The sequence below is a fragment of the Osmerus eperlanus genome, chromosome 16 (assembly GCF_963692335.1).
Source record: "Osmerus eperlanus chromosome 16, fOsmEpe2.1, whole genome shotgun sequence".
Taxonomy (NCBI): Eukaryota; Metazoa; Chordata; class Actinopteri; order Osmeriformes; family Osmeridae; genus Osmerus; species Osmerus eperlanus.
The window spans coordinates 4,406,112-4,422,394 of NC_085033.1; the positions used below are offsets into that span (position 1 = coordinate 4,406,112).

A 16,283-nucleotide genomic window follows, 5' to 3' on the forward strand; every position below is an offset into this window, starting at 1 on the left:
ACCAACTTGGGAATAAACCTGTTTCTAAATCGGATGCATCATTACATAACCGATCTCGCGTGGTCTCTCATGTTATTACAGTATTGAGGGTTAGGGTTAGCTTGAGGGTTAGGGTGAACATAATAGCCTATCGCCTGGCCACATCTGTGACAACAAACGTGCGCACCTTTTTGACATTGTAAACACCACAATCCTACTCAACTCAAATGTGCACTCATGTACAGCATATTGATAGAATACAATTATACAGTTGACAGCTGTGTGTGTTCAGTTGAAGCTGCATTTACCTGGGAAACGGAATCCCTCCTCGTTGGCCCCGAGACTTAGTTCCTCGTTAACGCATCCACAGTTCCAGAGGTTTTCGCTGATGGCGATGTAGCGCAGGTCAGGAAAGTTAGAAAGGATGCCATATTTCCAAATGGGGCTGCTGATAGCCACGAGTTGTTGCTGCAGTCCAAATTAACTAAATCGGACGAGTAGCTGAGCATCACCGGCGGGAGCTCGACCAAGCGGTTGTCTGAGATGATCAGCTTCCTTATTGCCAGTGGGAAGTTGGAGGGAATCACTGTAAAGTTTTGCTCAGGGCACTGAACCACCAGCTGGTCGTCGCACACAGCGGTCTGGGCAGCCAACAGTGATCTGGTCAAAATCTGGACCTGGGCACTGTCATCAGAATATGTGACCTCGCTGTTACATGGCTGAAAATGTCTGACACACAAACCAAACCATCTTAGGTGACTTATTTGCGCTTGCCACTTTTAAACAAAAGACAGCTATCACTCAGGTGCGTTGCTAGACATAAGCTCTACTGGGGCACATTCCCCTATTCATTATACGTACCGTTCAGGGACGCAAGTTTGTTTTGTTATCAGCTTTGGTAGGGACATCAATAGTTAATGTGAGCCCATTTTTCCAATATCTTCAGTGCAAATACTGTTTTTTGAGCTTCATGTAATATAATACGTTGGAATCATGTTGTTATTATGTTTGAGGTAAAGATGATAGGTTGGCCTATTATTTATAAATGTTGTTTCGTTTTGTAATGTTTTCTTAGCCTTAATTCTGACTTGCGTGCCGACACCTTATGTGTGTGGCTGCAGTGGCTATTATAGCAAGCATAGAAGAGCTTGGACATTTTTTTTACCGTGGCACAGCAGATTAATACTGGGGGTCTGGCGACGACCCTAGCTGTTACCAATTATGAGCATTGTAACATTATTGGTGTTCACCTAACAGCAAATAAAACTATACTTTGTTTACACAGGAATATACTTTTGACTCTTCCTAGATGTATCACTTAATCTAAGGGCACAACAAGAAGCACTTATTTGTACAATACTTCTCGTTGTTGTGATTCAGAAATTATGTTATTTTGGATAAAAGTGTCAACTAAATTAATAAATGTAAAACTGAGCTGAAAAACGTTTCTAGAAAGGTCCCAATAGGTATATGTCCCAAAGAGGCCAATAATTAATGTATCTAAACTCCAGAAGTGTCTGACTGGTAGAACAAACACACCATGACTCAACAGACGACAGCTATAGAAAATCAGGGTAGGGTAGTAAATCTCATGCAATTGTCACTGTGATAGACTGCATCCAAGCATTTTATTTTGAGAGAATCAGACTACACAACAGAGTAGCGAAAAAGTAAACCCACCATTTTAATTTGTAGTATATGGGCTATCTTAAAAAACTAACATCCATTTTTGAAAGTAGGCTACTTAATGTAGGCCTAGTCTACAGTAGACGATCGTCTACTTAATGTAGACATGTGGATTAAGCTATTGTAAAGTCGATCAATGCAAAGGCAACGAGCCTAAAAGCTTTCCCATTCATGAGAAATTAGTTAAATCTGTCATTAATATATTACTTTTGTAGGCTATATTTCTGTTGGTCTTTTCCCTCGTAAACTATGACCCTCTGATACGGTGAACTGTAACACACTGAAGGAGGGGCGTGCCACGCCATTTGTTTAATACACGACTCTGTAATCATTTTGCTCCTTCCTTAACTGTTCCTAATCGGGTTTATCAGGTAAAGCCCTGCAAGATTTCGAGTGTTTTGATCGCAGCTGGGACTGTCGTCTACTTGGATGCGGAAGTAGGTAATTCAAATCCACATTTTCCAATTTACCTGGCCTTTTCGGCATTGCGATTGAAATGGCAGACAACGTCTAATAACAATATCACATTTCAATAGAGATCATACTCAGCATTGTTGTTTGACATTCAAGATGCATAGTAGCCTTTAAAATATATACAATAGTCTACATCGTTTGAAATAGCTACCTTAAGCAACCAACTTTCTATTTCACCAACTGCCTGTTTGTAGTGACAGGAGTTATTCAGGAGTAGTTTTCCAGAGTGTTTTGAACATATAGAATAGTAACAAAATGCGTTTAATTCTTTCAGATAACAGAATGGTGGTGTTATCCAAAGATTATGGATATGTGGCAATCACTGGTGTTGCCAGTATGATCATGATTGGTCACCTTGCCTTAAAAGTTGGTAAAGCACGCAAGAAGTACAAAGTTCACGTAAGTTGTAGGCTTATGTAGCTTCTCTATACACTACATCAAATATATAAAGGTGTCTGCTACACAAAGTGTTTCATTTGACCCAGTGTGTGTATTTTATTTAGTCATTATAAGAAAGCTGTTGAGTGGAAAAGCACAATATGTATTATAGGGGGAAATTGCACAATAAGGTAGGCTACAGGTATCTAAATTATTATACCTGGCCTGTAATGCCCCTGTTGTTTTGAAACAGTCCCTTTTTAATTATATTGATAATGATCTCCTGGTTCCCATCTGACCATCCTGTGGTGTAATACTGATTCTATACCTTCCAACCCAGTAGCTGACCAGTGCCCAAAATGACAAATGCCAATACAGAAACATCAAATACTCTACGTATTCAGAACTCTGAAGGTCTGTTTCTTCACCATCCATTTACTTGAAAATGTGAATTCAGACTATGGTCTGCACCTCTGTTAAGGCAAAAGTTTCTGGAGAAGTGGATCCCTCACTGAGTTTCACCTCCAAAGGATTTTTTCATTTTTCCTGGGACTTTTTCCTTTTATTCTTGAAGGTTTAGACTGGATATAGGTGCCAATCTGTGGGCATCTGTGAAGCCCTCTGTGACACTGCTCAAAAGGGTTTTACAAATAAAATTCGAATTGATGATCCAAGCCCATTCACAAACTGTTCTGTGTCCTGTTTTGAGCAGTATCCTCAGATGTACAGTGACAACCCAGAGACTGGAGACATCTTCAACTGTATCCAACGGGCACACCTAAACACGTACGTCACCTATGGTCGTTCACTGAATGTATTAAAGAACATGGATGTTTTGTCGTCCCAGTTAAGAATGATCTAGTTCTTAATCGTTCTCTACAGTCTGGAGACGTACCCTGCCTTCCTTTTCTGCCTCGCCGTTGGTGGTCTACATAATCCTGTGAGTTGACATTTGTTCTGTCATCGTGATGTTAGATTGACGTGTCATCTTCTCTATCAAGACATAGCTCTGTACTTGTGTTGTGAATGGCGTGTCTGGTGGGTTTCAGCGGCTGGCCAGTGGTCTTGGGATGGTATGGGTTATAAGCAGGGAGATCTACGCACATGGGTACTCCACTGGAGGTAAGGGCTGGCCTGGGATGCAAAACATTATCATCATTATAAGGTTGTCCTATGTAGTTCATTAGAAGGCCCTTTTTCTCCACCTAATTCACCCAGATCCCAAGAAAAGGATGAGAGGCTCGTTTGGTAACCTGGCACTGTTGGGCATGATGCTGACCACAGTCAACTTTGGCAGAACCCTCTTGGGCTGGAGTGGGCCTAGGAGATTCCCTGGGAGATTCCCTGGGATGAGGGGTGCCCCTTTACCCCTTTAAGGTCCCAACTCAGAGAGAGTTCTACTGTAACAACAAGACAGGAGTGTTTTTTTATGTAGTGTCTTGTTGCCATTGGTAGAACTCCAGAAGGTCCAAATATGGGAAAACTGACTATTGCAATATCATCTTTAAGTGTCAATATCAATATACATTTTAATATTAACACTTTTAAATAATTACAATTATAATGCATATATTAATGTACTATATGAATGACATTCCGTATGATACTTTGGTCTTGTTCAGTCAGCTTTGATTCAGAAGGGGTGAGAGCTGGGTGGAGATGCAGGCCTGTTTGAAAGGGTTTGCAGGGAGACGTGTTTGCGGTCTGCGAGGGGTGTGGCTGTCCTCACTAATCCAAGCTGCATTGTCCAAAGTCCACTTTAACTTGTTTAAACACATTCTATGCAGGCAGTATAAATATATACAAAAAAATCTTTTAAAAGATATTAATCCATCTACCTTTGAACAGACATGAATCAAATGTGAGTTTTTCTTAACACAGGCTCAGATGAAGGTTCAGTACACAGCTTGACACCTTTCCATATTGCATTTATTCATAAACACAATAAACAAACAGATACAGATCACTTCCATTTTATTATGAAAAGGGAAATAATCCTTATACTGTACCTCTAACAGTTAAGCCTGCAACCTTTATTTTACCATATACACCACTTTTGGCACTTACAGGTAAACCACAAGGATCACATTTTAAATAATGTAAGCATAATTTGTTTAGGCACGTGTATCACACAACAAAATAAAGTAACCAAGGAACGTGTCATAATTTCACTTCCATGTTACTGCATGTCTACTACGATATTTCAAATTCAAACAAAGTAGTGATTAGCGAGACATTCATAAAATATTGAATAAATAATTTTCCATTGTATACCCAACCAATAATACATGTATACTTAGAAATAACTATTTGATCACAATTTACCAATCCTCTCCTATTAAAACGATGTACATGACTTAAACATGTCATGCAAACTTACCTTGCGGGAAATTTAGCAGCGAACAATCACTTTCATTAATTTATATTAAAGATATGGCTTTTTAAAATAAATCAGGTGTTGTCTAGGTTGTGGCCTCTCGCCGTCACACATACTTGTCACAACATCTGTCTGTCAACTAAAGTAAGACCGAGGATAGTTTAAGACAAACCTACTAGGCATTTTGGTTTGAAAGAGCACTTCTCTCATGTTTGGTCGATTCAAGAACAACATCACACAATATCTCTGTGGTGTTCTTATGCAACAAGTCTAATTCACTTTGTGTTTAGCTTCATGATGGAATCTACAGCAACATAAAGATTGATCTCATACATATAGCTGTATACTATTTACCTTACCTGTAATACTTATTTACCTTACGTGTGTCTTAATCATGGAGTCTACAACAACATAAAGATTTCCTTTCTTTGTTACAGTGAGCCTATTTGACCTTTTTGAAACAAGACTTCATTACTGCTTACCCTCCACTAGGGGTCAATGTGACTGTGTACATTAAAGTGCTGTGCATTCATAAGGAGGTGGTCTCACGGGAATAAAACAGTTCCCCATTCAGACAAAACATCCCACTTATCGAAGGGAATGATTAGATAGAGCTAATAGGTAAACCATCCAATGAAAGAGGTCTCAGTATTGGTTTGAATATCCAGGCCTCGAGCAGGAAACTGCTCGAGCAGGGGATATTGTGGGGAGACTCAAGAGCCTCGAAGGACTTGAAAAATGTCCATACATTGCTATTCTAGAAGTTTTATTGCCTGCAGTTGCTTCCGTCAGTATGTGTATCTGGAGAGTGGCGTGTCCTCCATCAAGTCATCCTAGACAAATGACCCAAACAAGTTCATTAAAGAGTGATTGGCCAATCAAAAATGTCACCTGTTTTTCACATGAACACTCCTCTAAAAGAGACAGACTCGACCAGTTACTGTCAACTCACCATGGGTAGGTCCTGCAGGCGATGGAACTCCGGGTGGTTGGTGCGTTGGCGGAACCTCAGGAAGAGGACGACCGATATGATGGCGGTGGTCACTATGAAGATTGAAACCAGCCCAGCCAGCAGAGGGTCCAGAGGAGAGCTTGGGTGATGTGATAGTTTGGCATCTGGGAGGGAGAAATTGAAACGTGAGGCTGTTGTTTTCGGACTGGACGCACATATACGTCTAGCTCACACAACAACAGCAACAGCTTGTAAACAACCTCTGCCGAGTGCATCAACTCACCTTCGTCTCCAACGTTGAGCTCCGATGGCACCTCCTGGTGGGAGGGTCCTACGGGGGCGTGTGGCTGGGCGGAGGTCTGAGGACTGGCGGTCATGGGGGGTTGGGTGGGGGCTGGGGTGAGGCCCAGCGTGCTGGGAGGGGATGAGGGCTGGGCGGGTGTTACAGCATGGGATGTGGGAGAGGCATTCAGGGTATGTGGGGTCGAGGAGGTTAGCTGGTCACCTGCGAGGTAAGTGACGCCCCCTGGAGTTGACGTGAGCTCTGCAGGGCTGGAACTCATCAAAGTAGGTGGGGATAAGGAAGTGCCTGGAACAACAGAGACGGGGGGAGAGAGGGACGGGGTCAGAAAAGACAAGTAGAGTATGATTGAATCAAAGACAGGCTAGCTGACAGTAAATTATGTCATCCAGCTACTATTTGACTGCAAAATGACAGCCGTCATTGTTCCGCAGCAGAAGGCGAAAGGAAGTGAAACAGATTGCAGGCGAAAGAATGAAGTCTGGACGGTGTTATGTCACGTTGTGTTATTTTGGAGGCAAGTGAGGAGGCGTTGGGCAGACACCCGCGCAGCAGTGACAGAGAAAGTTATATTGGTCTCCAGTAAAAAGATCGCTCCTAACACATTCCTCTTTACACTCCTACCACCCAATTCCCATGTGACTTCCCCCAGGCGAGAGGGGGGGAAAGAGACTAGTTCCTGGTTTGCAAGTGGTGGGCCTTGGGCAAGCTTCTCTGTTTGCAAACAAGTACGTTAAGCCGAGTGTGTCAGTCTTTTTTTAGAATGTCCACAGCTTCGCCACATAAACATAGACAGCGACTATACACAACGCTACTTCTGAGCTATGGGTATAACAAAGACAATGAACTGAGGGAAGATGAGATGTTGAAATATCTCACACCCCAGATGATGCAGAGCATCACATTAATACAAACATCAAACTATCGTTTAATATGCAATGCAAATGACCCCTTATTATTTGACATAGGAACATAGTGGTTTAGTAATTACCAGAGACGTGTTCGTTTTCTTCACTTGGAGCAGCAGGGAGGAGTGTGTAAGCAGGATTCGGTTGAGGTGTGGTCATTCCAGGAGTTGTGACCACATCACCACTGTCACCAACATCTGGAATACTCTCTGACTGGAGAAGGCTGTTCCCAACTGTGACATCTGGTTCAGGTGTATCTCCATTTTGGTCTGCAGAGGGCTCATTGGCAGGACTAGACTCAGGCTCTGGGACTGATGATAAGTTTACTGAGTCCAATGAGGGGACAGGGAATGTAACAGACACACCCTCACCTGGGGTGGAGGATGGGGTAAGGATATGAAGGGGAGCAGAACTGTGACCTACAAGGACAAGATTCATGTTACCACAGAACATACTGGCTTAGTGATTAAGTTACGATGTGTTAACTACAAGAAAAGACATCTCAAAGTTGAGAAGGTACATGGATACTTTCACAGTGTATTTCTATGGCAGGTCTGTGACACATACTGTATGACATTTATAACATACTCTAATAAGGCATCTCATAAACATGTGACCATACTCAACACAGTTGGTTATTGTCATATTCACAGTAGACTATATGGAATACTAAATACTTCAAATTTTGTATTGAAGTATATGCATGCATTTATGTAAACTAACATAAACATTGATTGTATGGTCTGTTGCATAGGCCTACTGAAGTTATGTAATATATTTCACATTTGGTAGCTTGTGAGTTGCACGAGGCTGTTGCCCAGTCAGCAACACATAATTGGGCCTTTAAGCATGTTTTTGGCCAAACGAATTGATACAGTATTTTTAGATTATAGTCATGTGATGTATCACCTTATTAAAAAACGAAGAATTCGAACATGCAAGTTCGTTGTTAATGTATACAATCGAATGTAAAAGCAAACAAATAATAGATAAGAAACGGTAGCCTATGCAAAGATTTTTAAAACATGTAACGACATATGACTCATGATTAAAATATAAAATACAACTGTAAATCAGTCATATGCAATTATGCAAGCCAAAGTCTAAAGTTAATCATAGCGACACGTATAAATCAAGATAAAACATCTCAAGCCTGTCCACAGGTTTCCGAGTAAAGAATGGACTCAATGGTAATACACTGCCAAGTAAGATAACATTAGATATAATTTTAGCCTACGCATTGTCTTTGAACTGTCAACGGAGCATCATGTGATGATATCAAGCTGAATAACGGGACGAAATACCAGCCAGTGGATATTAATTCCACACCACACACACCGATGACACCTTACCCTTTGTCTGCGATGAGCTGGTAAGGACCACCAATGCGCAAAACACTAGCTTAATTTCAAATTTCATCTCATTTGCTTCTCTGGGTGAATACAATGATAAAATAGCTTCAGCTCTCTGTGCATTCGGGAGAGGTTCTTTCCGTTACGTTATTTGACAGGGCACATCATCATCGCTAAAAATATCCCGAGGGTCGGTCAGGAGAAGAAGGGGTGGGGCAGCAAGTGACGCGTTGAGTTAAACAACTCATTGTGGTCATTCCGCAGGGCAAATACGTGCCATATGTTATAGCTTAAAATCCTCTTTTTGTGCCTGTGAAAACTCCAATCTACAATGATATATTCTGACTCTCAACCATGGTTTGCCCCGTTTTCTCCTTTCGGTGGCGCACCCCAATCAGCTGTCAGTGCGTCAGGCGCGCGAATTTGAGGAAGGCTACTTGGCATTGAATTACAGCCTACATATTTGTTATTTGTTATTTGTTAGCATGCAATCAGCCATTCATCAACGACTAGTTTATATGTTGTATTTTATAGAATTGGTTTGTCGTGTGTGCGTTATCATTCAAATGCTCAGTAGCTTTTTTTGTATTTCAGAGTTTCCAACAGCCATGTCAATCTCCTGAGTGATTGATGCACATCAACAAAGCAATTCCTCCAGAGGTCAGTGTTGCCCAGTTCCAGTCTCTCACCACCCCAAAATTGATTTGGTTGCTGTAAGTGACCTACTTCATTGGTCAGCACAGTGCCACTGTCATGCATGCCATCAATCTTTACAAATTATTCTTCAAACCAGGCTGCGTTCAAGGGACAATCTCACTGTTACAATATTCAAACCTAAAGAAATATCCTTCGCTGAAAGCGGACGGCGCTAGTGGAACCGTGCATTAGACTCTATTCCTAAACGGGCGTCCCACTCCCGGGGATGGAGCCGCCTAACAGCCCGGCGCAGAGTCCCGTGTCAGAGTTAACTGTGGACAATGTAGAGTCGGTAAGTCAAACTGTCTAAATGTTGAGATTCGAGTTCTTTAATAGATTTAGCCTACATATAATGTATAATGGATCCAATGTTTCCATTATAGCCTACATGATCGTTAAAACAACTTGTTCAGCTTAAACAGTAGCTTGACAATGACAAATTATTATACAACACAATAAATACGTTTATAAGTATACATTTTCGTGGGTAATGTGAGACTTTCATCACATTTCTCAAGCTAAATCAAAGAAAATATTGTATTCTATTATGATTGATCCGTTAGATGTGAAGACAGGAGAAGACATTTGCATGTGTAGTTGGACATGGGACTTCTTCAAGGGAAGGGGCAGTTGTAATATGATCTCAGTTACAAGCATGCTGGGCTAATTATAACCAGTGCCATGTGCTTGGGATTAGTTGCTATGAACAACACAGTACAGTTCACCCCCAATGATTGCTCATTCTATGGTAATCCTCTTCTTGTTCTTTTCCTGAATTATATCAGTGGCTAAAATCAATGCTTTGAAATGAGGTGAAACTAATATTCCAAAATGTTTTTTTCTGTAGTACTAAGCTCTATTATACATACGTTTATTAGAAATTCTTACTGTGTCCCTCTGTATTCTAAACAACCAGCCCCCTGACAACATTTTGATGAGTCAGACGGGACATTACTCTAATCGGGGGTCAGAATTTCTCACTGCAGTGACTCTTCTCTGACCCTGGTCTTGCTATCCTGCCAGGCCCTCCATCAGCTGTACTATGACCCAGACATGGAGCACAAGAACATGGCCCAGAAGTGGCTGACTCAGGCCCAGGCTTCTCCCCAGGCCTGGCACTTCTGTTGGGCTCTGCTCAGCCCTGACAAGGTGCACTATGTCCTAATCTTAGTCCAATCCAAATTGTATATCCTTTCTGATCTCACGTGTAGCTCTCCTTCCTTCTCCTCTGTGAAAATAGCTCCCAGAGATACAGTTCTTTGGTGCCTGCACCCTGCACACTAACATCTCCCGCCGCTGGGGCGACCTCCCCGTGGAGCAGCACCAGAGCCTGAGGATGCAGCTCCTCTCCCACATCTCCCATTTCTCCTCGGGGCCCAAGATGGTGCTCACCAGGCTGTGTGTAGCCCTGGCCTCGATGGCCCTCCACACCATGCCCCAGACCTGGCCCCAAGCTGTGGCAGATATGGTGAGGGTCTTCCAGCCAGAGGAGCCAGGAAGCGGTGAGGGTGATGCAGGGACAGAGGGGGGGGACCCTCATGCCCACTGTCTGGCCCTGCTGGAGCTCCTCACAGTGCTGCCTGAGGAGTTCCAGAGCTCCCGGCTCCCTCAGGCTCGCAGGGCCCAGCTGAGGGAGGCCATGGCTGGGGAGTGGGCCGTGGTGTGCCCCCTGCTTCGTCGGCTGCTCCAGAGGCAGGACACCCCGGGGGAGGTGAAGGAACGGGTGCTGCGCTGCCTGTCCAGCTGGGTGGGGCTGGATGTACCGCTGGGGGAAAGTGAGGGGCTTGTCCAGGATTGCTTTGTCGCGTTGTCAGACCCGGAGCTCTTTGACTCAGCTGTGGAGACCATCGTCAGTGCTATCTCACAGCCTGACTGCCAGAGGTGAGGGACTGAGTCATTTGAAACATGCACACACACATAGACACACAAATGAGGACACACACACACGTTCACTTTTAATAGAAGTTTCTGTATGTGTGTGTGTGAAGGTACACAGACTCTCTGGTGAACCTGATGCCTCTGGTTCTGGGGCTTCATGACCAGCTCAAGGCCGCAGCGCAGGACGGGGACATGGAGACGTCCCACGGAATCTGCCGCATAGCTGTCGCTCTCGGGGAGACACACTCCAGGTACACACTGCCTTTCACACACACACAAGCGCCAGATATACACTGGATGCTATTTCGTTCGAGCTCACAGTCGTGTTTGTTTTGTTCCCCCGGACGTGGATGTGTGCTGGAGACAGGACACTGTTGGAGCAGGTGGAGCATTGGCAAGGATACCTGGCTTTGGTCAACATGATCCTGTTCTGTACTGGCATCCCTGGACATTACCCTGTCAGTGAGACCACCAGCTCCCTCACACTCACCTTCTGGTACACTCTGCAGGTGTGTGTATGTGTTAGTGTTAGTTTGTCTTTGTGTTTGTGTGTTGGTCACCAACGTTGAAGTAGTAGAGGTTTGTGTTTGTGTGTTCCAGGATGATATCCTTTCATTTGAGGAGGAGAAGCAGGCAGTGTATCTGCAGGTCTATAGACCGGTCTACTTCCAGTTGGTGGATGTGCTACTGCACAAGGCCCACTTCCCCTCGGAAGAAGAGTACAGTTCCTGGTCCTCTGACGACAAGGAACAGTTCAGGATCTACAGGTAAATAGGAAGTCAGCATGAAGTCAACAGGAAGTCATCAAGACGTTTTGGAAATAGTTTAGCTTGAGTTTGAAACTTTTGTTGAGCCATATGAACCATATGCTTTGTTCCTGAAAAAATCAACTTTATGGCACGTTTTGTCTAATAGAGTTGACATTTCCGACACTCTGATGTATGTGTACGAAATGCTGGGCGCGGAGCTTCTCAGTAACCTCTACGATAGGCTGGGCAGACTGTTGATGGACACTGAGAGACCCGCAAGCTGGCAGGTCAGTTCCACTCTCTACTTGTATACCTATCCACATATCAGCCATTAGAAACAGTACAAAGAGAAGTTGTATGTCTCTTTTGGCTACTATCATTATTCTTATTTGTATTACTATTTCATGTTTTTCCCGTCAATCTGTTCAGTATCACTGTCTAGTCAATTTCAAGGATTCTTCTATCTGCGTGTTACTCCTTTTTATGTCCTTCCTTCCTCTGTCTTCTTCTCCTAGGACACTGAGGCGCTGCTGTTTGGCTTCCAGTCCATAGCAGAGACCATTGACGTCAACTACTCTGACGTTATCCCAGGCCTCGTTGCCCTTATCCCTCGGATCAGCATCAGCAACATCCAGCTGGCTGACACGGTCATGTACACCATAGGTAGGCAGACCTTTACTGCTGCATCTAGGGATACAGATGTCCAAGTCAAATCAAATTCAATCAAACTTTATTTGAATAGACATTCTAGATATTTTTGTCCAACCTTGTGCTCTCTGTCTCTGTCTTTAAAGCCTTCCTTCTTTCTTCCTCCTCTCTTTCTGTCATACTCCAGGCTCCCTGGCTGAATGGCTAGCAGACCACCCTGTGATGTTGGGCAATGTATTACCCATGGTGCTCCAGGGCTTGGTGAAGGCGGAGCTTTCTGTGTCCAGCGTGTCCACTCTGAAGAGGATCTGCAGGGAGTGTCGCCACGACCTTGGACCCTATGCTCAAGACATCCTTGCGGTGTCGCAGGTGGGTGGCTGACTGTTTATATTATTGTCATGTTTCAGTAGTTATCCAGGATACTGATCCAGGCTTTTTTCACAGGATGTGCTGATCAAGGAAATCCACAAGGTCAGTACAAAAACCTTGAAACCTCCAAATCCATTTTCCTAATCCCATCACCTAATAATATACAGTATATAATAACACATATCATCTAAGATAGACCATTGTGTGTGTACATGTGTGTGTGTGCGGGTACGCAGAGCAGCCAGTGCATGTGGCTCATGCAGGCCCTGGGCTTCCTCCTGTCTGCCCTCCCCGTGGAGAAGATCCTGGGCAGCCTGCACTCCCTCATCAGTCCTCACATCCAGAGGCTGGACGCTGTGTCCCACCAGGAGGTACGGATAGACCCACAGCTCGCTGCCCCAGACCAAGCTACTACACATGGGAACCATGGGGCTTATATAGCTATGAATGGTCGACACACTGAACTGCTTGTCTTTGTTGCCTCATTATGTTCACAGCCCAGCCCTGCTAACAAGCTGTCAATCATACACATCCTGGAAATGCTCTCCAGTCTGTTCACCACGCTAGATGTCAACAGACAGGGCGGAGACTCAGAGGGCGCATCCCAGGCCACACCCACTGCTACCCAGGCGAGCCCCAACCCTGTGAGTCCACCAATAGAAACCCCGGAGCCTTAGATCAGGTATGGCGAGTCCCTCTGACATCATCGTAGACCTTTTGGTTTTTCTTCTTCACATGTCTCAGGTGGTGGTGGTGCTACAGGAAGTGTTCTCTCTGATCCAGACCATACTGAGCAAGTGGCTCAGCGACCCTGAGGTGGTGGAGGTTAGTCTAGTGTAAACAACACGGGATGGTGAATGTTTATGTGTAGTGCGATCTGTGTGAACGTGGCCCTGACCCCTGACAGCGTGACCGTGTCTCTCCCAGGCCGTGTGTGGGGTGTTTGAGAAGTCTGTGCGGACCCTCCTCCATGGCTTTGCTCCCATGGTGGCCCAGCTGAGCGAGATGCTGGGCCAGATCTACAGCGCCTTCCCACAAGCCTCTGCTCTTGACCTCACACGGCAGGTGGGACCTCCAGACTTCAGATGGGACTATGGTCCGACACTCAATCCCTTTAGTTAACGATCTGACTTTTGTTGCAGATGGTACACATATTTGCAGGAGAGAAGGGCCATTTCCTTCCTATCCAAGGGCTTATTGAACTGGTCACATCAACTACACTCTCCATTTTCCAACAAGGTAAGAGAGAGTGAAGAGTGAGGGATGGTCAAACCTGTATTTAATGCAGGAGATCCTTCTTGTAAATACAGAAATGTTTGCTTTAGGACCCACACAAGTCGAATAATGAGTTCTTTGAGATTTCCAAATTATTTTTATTTTCAACTGTACTTTATATTTTGTATGTAATACTTAAATGTAGCAATGTATATTGTTGTTGAATTGTGTTATGCAATGTATGTTATGTTTTGTAATGTATGTAAGGGCCTCATAATGTAGCCTCCCTGCTAACATGTACAGTAAGTGAAAAATATAAAGACAGTTATTGAGAAAGATAAACATCTCCCTGGGAGGTAACATCTTGGATGCCTCATCCATCTTTTATATTGCTATGTCATGTTGCATGTTTGGTCACCACTGGTTTCTGAATGTCTTTATTCTGTAGGTCCCAGGGATCATCCAGATATTGCCGAGTCATTTATGCAACTCCACGCACAGGTTCGGTTTGTGTATTGCTGTCTCACTGAATACATGATCTATACTGTGTGTTCAGGATCAACCATGGTGTGCATGCGTGTTCTTGATTCAAGGTACTCAAAAGGAAACCGGATGTGTACCTGTCCAGCCATCTTGATGTCAAAGCGCTATTCTACTGTGGTAAGTATCACTTTGTGTGGACAACATTTAGTCTGTAGCAGGATGTCTCAAAGCAATGGTGGACTCACAAATTGTGAAACTTGCTGCTTCTGGAGTTCTACTTTAAATAGCTGCTGTCATCTGTCTGTCCTCAGGTAAATATATAGCTTTCAGTTCCTTTTTCTTAGATATGGAAGCCACTGTTAAGCTTGGCTGACAACCGCAGTCTAACCATGGCTGACAACTCGTATCTGTTTCCCCAGGAGTCCTGTCCCTCAAGTTCCCAGAGACGCCCACAGTGAAGTCAGCCGCCATGTTCTTTGTAAGGAAAATGAAACAAGCTCCTTGTCTCTCTGGTTTAAGCTACTCTACCCTTTCACATAGTGTACCCTATCGTGTAAATGTAATGTAAACAACTCTATATCAATAGTACCATCTGATGTTGTGTAATCTGGCCCTTCCCACCCAGACAGAGCTGGTGCCACACTGTGGAGACATTCCCCCAGTGGGACAGGTGCTACAGAGAGATGGGAAACTTCTTATCCTGTCCATCCTTGAGGTGAGACACTTACTGGCCTTCATGAGAGTGTAATCCATGCTAAACAAATATTTAGTTTGCCAATACTCACCCTTGGAATGTGTTTAAATACTCATCCATCCATCCCTCCACTTCTTAACCAATTCATGAATGTGCCTCGTCGAGCATTGGATGACTTCCAGGTGACGGAGTCTATCATTGCGTTTTTCTCTCCTGTTTCCAGGCTGTTGGAGGCCAGTCCCCGCGCAGCCTGACGGAGCACTTCTCAGAGGTGCTGTTCTGTCTGAACAGATACTGCCCTGCTCTGTTGGCCCAGTGGCTGAAGGACGGACTACAAACCCCAGGTTTCCCCTCTGCCCAGGTGTCCATGGAGCAGAAAGAGGCTTTTAGTGAGCACCTCCTCAGGTAAATGGTGTTGCTGGGCAACACTATGATTTTTTTTTTACTGGGTTACATATCTAGCACAGTGATGTCAGAGCTGTAAGCTGTCTGTCACTCCAGCAAACGCGCAACTCTCATGCTCATTCCAACCTCCATGACCCATTCTTAGGCAGGACATTTAGGGAGCCATGGAATTTCCAGCAAATGTAGAAAGTGTATGAAGGCATCTTCTCTTTAACTCTCAGGGAACAGAGCGACAAGAGACGTGTGAAGGAGATATTGAAAGAGTTTTCACTGCAGTGTCGAGGCCTGCCTGGAACTGGATACACTTTGGAATATTAGCCTTCTTGCTCATCAGACAAGACTGGACCTTTGTACACACACCCTCCCCGGGCTACGCACATAAGTGAAGAAGAGGATGACACCTTTTGTTATGATAGGAACAGAGAGCAGGGGACCTTTTATTAGTATACGGAGTGTTAGAATGACTAGGAATCCTTATGAAATGATGCTAGTTTATGTTGCAAATGAACCAGTGAGGCTACTGTTCTTTAATTTTACAGGACCTTTTATTAAACATGCCACACCAAGTTGGCATTATAAGCAGACGACATTTACCAGCAATATCGCCACAAGAACTTACGATGGCCTAAAGATGTGGCAATTCAGAGCCCACCTTATGAATTCTTAACGTGAGGGACAGAAATAAATACAAATGTTTGTTGATAGCATGTGGTGTTGAGTATGTGATAAGTTAACATTT

General features: G+C 44.1%; 3 protein-coding genes across 7 annotated transcripts; 2 read left to right on the forward strand and 1 right to left on the reverse strand.

The window, feature by feature from the left end:
• Positions 1-1,968: 1,968 nt before the first annotated feature.
• On the forward strand, positions 1,969-5,533 carry LOC134037072 (glutathione S-transferase 3, mitochondrial-like). Of its 3 annotated transcripts, none has more exons than XM_062482368.1 (6): positions 1,969-2,102; positions 2,414-2,538; positions 3,230-3,303; positions 3,400-3,457; positions 3,567-3,639; positions 3,736-5,533. In XM_062482368.1, the coding sequence occupies exons 2-6, from the start codon at positions 2,422-2,424 to the stop codon at positions 3,891-3,893; spliced, it is 480 nt and encodes a 159-aa protein (XP_062338352.1). In that variant the 5' UTR covers positions 1,969-2,102; positions 2,414-2,421; the 3' UTR covers positions 3,894-5,533. The 3 variants fall into 3 exon arrangements, with proteins under 3 accessions (XP_062338352.1, XP_062338353.1, XP_062338354.1); XM_062482369.1 differs by having other exon boundaries at positions 1,976-2,106; XM_062482370.1 differs by having other exon boundaries at positions 1,987-2,106; positions 2,421-2,538.
• si:ch73-344o19.1 (mucin-7) lies at positions 4,475-8,727 on the reverse strand. The gene is made up of 5 exons (XM_062482367.1): positions 8,408-8,727; positions 7,139-7,474; positions 6,130-6,435; positions 5,847-6,010; positions 4,475-5,727 (listed from the first exon to the last, which is right to left on the reverse strand). Exons 1-5 carry the CDS (start codon positions 8,472-8,474, stop codon positions 5,683-5,685), a joined length of 918 nt encoding a protein of 305 aa, XP_062338351.1. The 5' UTR covers positions 8,475-8,727; the 3' UTR covers positions 4,475-5,682.
• LOC134037067 (importin-13-like) lies at positions 8,297-15,937 on the forward strand. Of its 3 annotated transcripts, none has more exons than XM_062482362.1 (23): positions 8,297-8,427; positions 9,002-9,067; positions 9,201-9,395; positions 10,127-10,252; positions 10,344-10,984; positions 11,092-11,232; positions 11,349-11,490; positions 11,582-11,748; positions 11,897-12,017; positions 12,246-12,393; positions 12,566-12,747; positions 12,823-12,849; positions 12,984-13,118; positions 13,245-13,391; positions 13,492-13,572; positions 13,675-13,812; positions 13,890-13,986; positions 14,411-14,463; positions 14,556-14,622; positions 14,865-14,923; positions 15,071-15,160; positions 15,363-15,544; positions 15,766-15,937. In XM_062482362.1, the coding sequence occupies exons 3-23, from the start codon at positions 9,330-9,332 to the stop codon at positions 15,860-15,862; spliced, it is 2,907 nt and encodes a 968-aa protein (XP_062338346.1). In that variant the 5' UTR covers positions 8,297-8,427; positions 9,002-9,067; positions 9,201-9,329; the 3' UTR covers positions 15,863-15,937. The 3 variants fall into 3 exon arrangements, with proteins under 3 accessions (XP_062338346.1, XP_062338348.1, XP_062338347.1); XM_062482364.1 differs by having other exon boundaries at positions 9,248-9,395; XM_062482363.1 differs by lacking the exon at positions 8,297-8,427 and adding an exon at positions 8,734-8,807.
• The last annotated feature ends 346 nt before the right edge of the window (positions 15,938-16,283 follow it).

Bases quoted from the DNA above. Each gene is read 5' to 3' on its own strand.
- si:ch73-344o19.1 (XM_062482367.1), bottom strand. From the start codon at position 8,474: ATGAAATTTGAAATTAAGCTAGTGTTTTGCGCATTGGTGGTCCTTACC. The intron at 7,475-8,407 runs GTAAGGTGTCAT...TTGTCCTTGTAG, and splicing joins CAGCTCATCGCAGACAAAGG to GTCACAGTTCTGCTCCCCTT. The intron at 6,011-6,129 runs GTGAGTTGATGC...TCTCCCTCCCAG, and splicing joins GCTCAACGTTGGAGACGAAG to ATGCCAAACTATCACATCAC.
- LOC134037067 (XM_062482362.1), top strand. From the start codon at position 9,330: ATGGAGCCGCCTAACAGCCCGGCGCAGAGTCCCGTGTCAGAGTTAACT. The intron at 12,018-12,245 runs GTCAGTTCCACT...TTCTTCTCCTAG, and splicing joins AGAGACCCGCAAGCTGGCAG to GACACTGAGGCGCTGCTGTT. The intron at 15,161-15,362 runs GTGAGACACTTA...TCCTGTTTCCAG, and splicing joins TTATCCTGTCCATCCTTGAG to GCTGTTGGAGGCCAGTCCCC.
- LOC134037072 (XM_062482368.1), top strand. From the start codon at position 2,422: ATGGTGGTGTTATCCAAAGATTATGGATATGTGGCAATCACTGGTGTT. The intron at 3,304-3,399 runs GTACGTCACCTA...CGTTCTCTACAG, and splicing joins CAACGGGCACACCTAAACAC to TCTGGAGACGTACCCTGCCT. The intron at 3,640-3,735 runs GTAAGGGCTGGC...TAATTCACCCAG, and splicing joins ACATGGGTACTCCACTGGAG to ATCCCAAGAAAAGGATGAGA.